Source organism: Chiloscyllium plagiosum, chromosome 50, assembly GCF_004010195.1.
Source record: "Chiloscyllium plagiosum isolate BGI_BamShark_2017 chromosome 50, ASM401019v2, whole genome shotgun sequence".
Lineage (NCBI taxonomy): Eukaryota > Metazoa > Chordata > Chondrichthyes > Orectolobiformes > Hemiscylliidae > Chiloscyllium > Chiloscyllium plagiosum.
In genome coordinates this window covers 8,070,766-8,076,765 of record NC_057759.1, presented here as the reverse complement: position 1 = coordinate 8,076,765, position 6,000 = coordinate 8,070,766, and the positions used below count along the sequence as shown (strand labels likewise).

Below are 6,000 nucleotides of genomic sequence, written 5' to 3'. Positions count from 1 at the left end.
AAAAACTAGGGTCTAGCATTTGCTGGAGTCTGTGTAAAACAGGAAGTTTGTACTGTTTTCAAAACTTTAAAGGAAAGAAAGTTTTCCATGTCTTGTCATGAAGTAAGGTAGACGCAAACCACAGAAGTTTGTGAAAACCTAAAGAACTGCGGATTCTGTAAACAAAAACAGAAGTTCTTGGAAAAGCTCAGCAGGTCTAGCAGCATCTGTGAAGAGAAATCAAAGTTAACGTTTCAGGTCCTGTGACCCTTCGAGAAGTTTATAAACCGGCAGCTGATGTAAAGAAACAAAACCAAAACTAAGCTCAAGTCATTTCAGTACCTGTTCGGTTTGTTGGTCGAGTGGGCTGGGATTCAGGTGAAGTGAGACTCTGTCGTCTACCCACCTCTTCAGAAGGTGAGGTTGGTAGAGAAGAAACAGGTGGGGTCTGTGCTCGTCGACTAGGCAGCAGTGTGGTAGTTGGATAACTGGAGAACATTTGACTGAAGGGAACAATATTAGTGATAAAAAAATCTTTTCACATTAAAGGTCACAGGAACAACATGAACATGATCATAAATGACACCATCTTCAACTGCTCGAATTCTTCTTTCTCGATTCTTAGGGTATCACATATTGCTGCAAACATTCAGTACTTGTGTACAATAATGCTCAGAACCAATCACAAATTTCTTAACCAAATGAGAAACTAAATTTAATTTTCTTTACATACACCCATATTTAGCTTAAAAGCATTAAGGTTTAAGCTAAAACAATGAAACAATTCTGAATAAATTTCAATCAATCACTTAAAATCAGATTGAGCATGACAACACATACCGTAAAAGGCTGAGTGGCATTACACTGGGTGACTCTGAGGCAGGCACAGTTTCTGTGTCAGTGACGGGCGTAGTAGCAGTGGTGGTGTCCTCAAGAGAGCTGCTCATGAATGAAGTGGTGCTGGAGGCAGAAGGACTTGTAGTAACAGGTGTTTGTGCATGCATTGCAGCATCTATTTCTTCATGCTGCTGAGGGGCATCTGTCAGGAATTTGTAAGGGTAGTAATAAATCGATAGATCACAATTAGTGTGCTTCCACATAAAATATAATATGCAATTTAATCATATTCCATTACATACAGGGATTTAACTATACAAATGTATGAAACTTGAGTATAACTTATGAAGATAGCTTGGTTGTTCAACATAGAGATAATTTAATTGTTTAATCACACCATATACACACTGTAGTCCCATATCCCTATGCATATTTGGTTAACAATTATTTATAATTTTCAAGCTAAAATTGATAATACATCTATCAACTTTCATTTGAGAGACCTCCAAACTTCAAATGTCCTTTACCACGGAAAGTTTTGGCTTTAGTTCTTAAATCATGCCCCCCTTCTAGACTTCTAACTAGCAAACAAAGCGTTTCTCTCCATTTGTCCTATGTGGCCCTGTCACAACTGCATTTTGAGTACTTTCCAAACTAAAAGAAAAGTTTGCAAGTCAAGAGAACTTTGGAAGACTAATTGAAATCATCGTCTAAATATAAAGTACTTGCTTTTAAATCCTTAGTTGAAAACCAGTCGGCCTGAAGATCTGCCACTCCTTCGGGTCATTAATTTCTTCAATACTGCAGTAATACCTATATCAAAACTGGTGATTCCCAGTCCCTGACTTAACAACAGTTTTCTTGGGTCATCTAACATGACAACATTTTCTTCTACTGTGAATACTGATGCTAAGTAATTATTCAGATGCCCACATATCCTATTTCCACATTGACTATTATTATTCTTTAAGGGACTATGTTGCTCTTGACTTGTAATTTTTCCTGAAACATTCATAAAGTGTTTAGGAACACACAACCTAGGCGCAGAATTAGACCATTTAGCAGGTTCATGATTGATAGGATTTTGGCCTGAACACCACCGTTCCTGTATGTGCATCATAAACATCTACATCTCTTGATCAAAAATCTAATTCAACCATGAATATGTTCATCGACTGACACCTCACTATCTAATGGGAAGAATATTCCACAGATGAACAATCTTCTGAGAGAATAGAAAAGTCATCTGTCTTAAAAAGACTGACCTCTGAAACTGAGCTCCTAGTTCTAGTCTCCCTATAAGAAGAAACATCTTCCTTGTAATAAAATTAAATTAAAGCAGATGCTGGGTCTGAAATAAAACCAACGTGCTGGAGAAATTCAACCTATCTGCAGCATCTAAGGAAAAAAACCAAATTAATTTTGAGTGCCATTACCATTCTTTGGAACACTTTTCCTGCATTTGCCTTAGGACCTAATAGGCTTCAGTAAGACAGTCTTATTCTTTGCGAAAGGAAGGGGCAGACATTAGATTATTGCTAATTGGAGATGTTTTTTGTGGCATGAATTTTGCTTGCCTCTTTTCAACCCAAACCTGGAGATTGTCCAGGTCTTGCTGCATTTGGAGAACCTTGTTGATATTTTATACATTTCAATCAGATCCCCTCTCATCTCCTAAATTCCAGTGAATGCAGAACCAGTCCAACTAATAGCTCTTCATAGAATGCTGCCATCATGCCAAGTACAAGGAGAACCAGACTTACAAACAATCAACTAATGAACTATATGGATTCCAGTAAGGCCTTTGATAAGGTTGCCCATGACAGGCTATTGCACAAGATATGGAGGCATGGGATTGAGGGTGATTTAGCAGTTTGGATCAGAAGTTAGCTAGCTAAAAGAAAACAGAGGGTGGTGGTTGATGGGAAATGTTCATCCTGGAGTTCAGTTATTAGTGGTGTACTGCAAGGATCTGTTTTGGGGCCACTGCTGTTTGTCATTTTTATAAATGACCTGGATGAGGGTGTAGAAGGATGGGTTAGTAAATTTGCGAATGACACTTAGGTTGGTGGAGGTGTGGTTAGTGCTGAAGGATGTTGCAGGTTACAGAGGGACACAGATAAGCTGCAGAGCTGGGCTGAGAAGGGGCAAATGGCGTTTAATGCAGAAAAGTGTCAGGTGATTTACTTTGGAAAGTGCAACAGGAATAAAGAGTACTGGGCTAAATGTAAGATTCTTGGTAGCGTAGATGAGCAGAGAGATCTCGGTGTCCATGTACGTAAGATCCTTGAAAGTTGCCACCCAGGTTGACAGGGTTGTTAAGGAGGTATTTCAGAGCCACAAGGTCATGCTGCAGCTGTTCAAAACTCTGGTGCAGCCACACTTGCAGTATTGTGTACAGTTCTGGTCACTGCATTATTGGAAGGATGTGAAAGCTTTGGCGGGGGTTCAGATGAGATTTACTAGGATGTTGCCTAGTATGGAGGAAAGGTCTTAAGAGGAAAGGCTAAAGGATTGAGGCTGTTTTTGTCAGAGAGAAGGTTGAGAGGTGACTTAATTGAGACAAATAAGATAATCAGAGGATGAGACAGGGTAGACAGTGAGAGCCTTTTTCCTTGGATGGTGATGGCAAGCACAAAAAACATAGCTTTGAATTGAGGGGTGATAGACATAGGACAGGTGTCAGAGGTAGTTTTGTTTACTTGGAGAGTAGTAGGGGCGTGGAACATACTGCCTGCAACAGTAGATCTCCAACTTTAAGGTCATTTAAATGGTAATTGGATAAACATATGGATGAAAATGGAATGGTGTAGGTTAGATGGGCTTCAGATTGGTTCCACAGGTTGGCTCAACATCGAGGGCCAAAGGGCTGTACTGTGCTGTTATGTTCTAAGAATGCTTGTAACTATGAATGCAATTCCTTACAGGGCTATAATTTACTTGGACTTCCAAATGGCTACTGTATGTTGTCCTGCATTGTGTTCCCACTTGCGTACAAATTGACCTGTGAACAAATGTGATGATGAAACCCCCTTTTGACTGTCAGTACATCCTTTCTTCGGTGCAAACCTGCATACAATACTTCAGATGTGGTCTCAACAAAACCCTGCATGGCTGCAGTAAGACATCCTTACGTCAGAACTCAAATCCTCTTGCAATGAAGGCCAGCATACCTTTTGGCTTCCTAATTGCTTGCTGCACCTCTCTGTTCCAACTCTTCCATCAGGCAGAAAATACAGAAGCTGGAACACATGTTGCAACAGATTCGAAAACAGCTTCTTCTCTGATGTTATTAGACTTCTCAACAAACCTCTCTGACTTCAAATAATGCTGATCTTACTAATGCTGATCTTGCTTAGGGCACCTCCTGTGTAGCTTTAACCTTGCATGCCTCACTCTGTCTAAGTACATTATGATCTGTATGCCCTTGTTTGCTATGATCTGCCTATACTGCTTTCAAAACAAAGCTTTTCACTGTACTTAGGTACAAGACTACAATAAAACCAATCAAAACCTGCCTGTCTACTTTCTGTGACTAGTGTATAAGGGCACCTAGATCCCTTTATACCTCTATACTTCCTGATATATCACCACTTACACAATATTCTGCCTGTTTTTTCACACTTAAGTGTGTAACCTCACATTTAGTCATATTGTACTATATCTGCCATGTTTTTGTGTACTCACTCAACTTGTCTAAATAACCTTGAAGGCTCCTAACACCCTCCTCATAACTCTCATTCCCAACCAAATTTGTGTCGAAGCAAACTTGGAAATGTTGCATTTGGTTACCTCATCCAGGTAATTTATAAATAGCTGGAGACCAAGTATGGTATTGTAAGTGTCACTGCTTGGCACTCAGAAAAAGACTCATTGATTCCAACTCCTTGTTTCCTGTATGACAATCAATTTTGTGTGCCAATTACCCCATGTGCTTTAACTTTACCGAATAAAATCTTGCATGAGGGATCTTATCAAATATGCTCCTTTTCAATTCCTCCTGCCTCACACATCTCTTTTTAACCTTGTACTTCCTCCTGCCTCACACATCTCTTTTTAACCTTGTACTTTCCTCATACTTTCCAATCATTCCATGCCATTCACAATCTTACACACTACAGATTCTTTTGCATTCCAGTGCAAACAAACCCAGTCTATCCAACCTTTCTTCATAGCTAAAATCCCCCACACGAGGCAACATCCTGGTAAACTTTTTCTGTACCCTCTCCAAAACATCCACATCCTTCTGATAGTCTGGAGTTCCTTCAGTAATTTCTATTTTTGTCACAGGTAAACAGGAATTTACATGGGTGATAATCCGCTCTGTACACAATAGTCAAAAGTAGTCAGTATGAGCATGAATCAAGTTTCCCCAATTTAGAGTCAGCTTAGCTCAATTCTACCATTGACTAACAATGGAGAGGTATTGCCAATAATTATTCTTTTACTGGAAAGTAAACCCAGTTTTTTGCAATAAATACAGGCCTTTGCATTTTCTTCAACATCTTCAACCCATACTACTAGAGGTCATTAAATACTGAGAAAAAAAAGTAACAAGGGTCCTGAGGAAATTCCTGTGGGGAAAGTCTCCTTTCCTCTCTCCACCACAAAAAAGGAGAAAACACATCATAACTATAGACTGTTCCTGAGTTACAAACAAGTTCCATTCCTGAGTGTGGTCCTTAGTCAATTTGCAGGCAAGTTGGAAGACAGTGAAGTACAATATAGAATATCTGTATGAGTAAACATTAGCATGTTGGATGCTTAAAATTAATAACAGTATCAAATCTCTTTTGTCAGTCTGGACATTCCTAAGTCAGGGACCCCATCAGTAGCATTTTGTTTATCAGTAGCCTGAGAACATATTGTTCTCCTGTTCTTAGTTTGAACATTTCTTTTTGTGCAGGGGTACACGATGAGGCAAAAGGTTACCAATTGTAAAAGAAGGAAACCAAAGAAGTGCCCTGCAGAAATCTTAAATAGAGCAATGCAATTGAAATGAACAAATTATTGTATTGTTATACTTCGTTGTGATTCCATACATGTTTGCAAATTTAACTGTGCTGTATATTAGATTTTAATTAGTCAGCATGGCAGCTATAGATATGGCTTACACATATTGATCTTAGTGACTTATTCAAACAAAGTATTTCCTAAACCTATGAGGCAACCGATGCTTAGCAG

The 6,000-nt window shown here is 39.1% G+C and overlaps 1 protein-coding gene across 4 annotated transcripts in view; it reads right to left on the bottom strand.

Annotated features, from left to right (window-relative positions):
- Positions 1 to 289: 289 nt before the first annotated feature.
- LOC122544483 (probable E3 ubiquitin-protein ligase HERC1) overlaps positions 290 to 6,000 on the bottom strand; it is a 248,390-nt gene continuing 242,679 nt past the window's right edge. For all 4 annotated transcript variants that reach the window (XM_043683720.1, XM_043683722.1, XM_043683723.1 and 1 more), the window contains 2 exons: positions 820 to 1,018; positions 290 to 482 (listed from right to left, as the gene is read on the bottom strand). In XM_043683720.1, the coding sequence (XP_043539655.1) occupies positions 305 to 482; positions 820 to 1,018 (377 nt within the window). In that variant the 3' untranslated portion in view covers positions 290 to 304. The remainder of the gene's footprint in view (positions 483 to 819; positions 1,019 to 6,000) is intronic.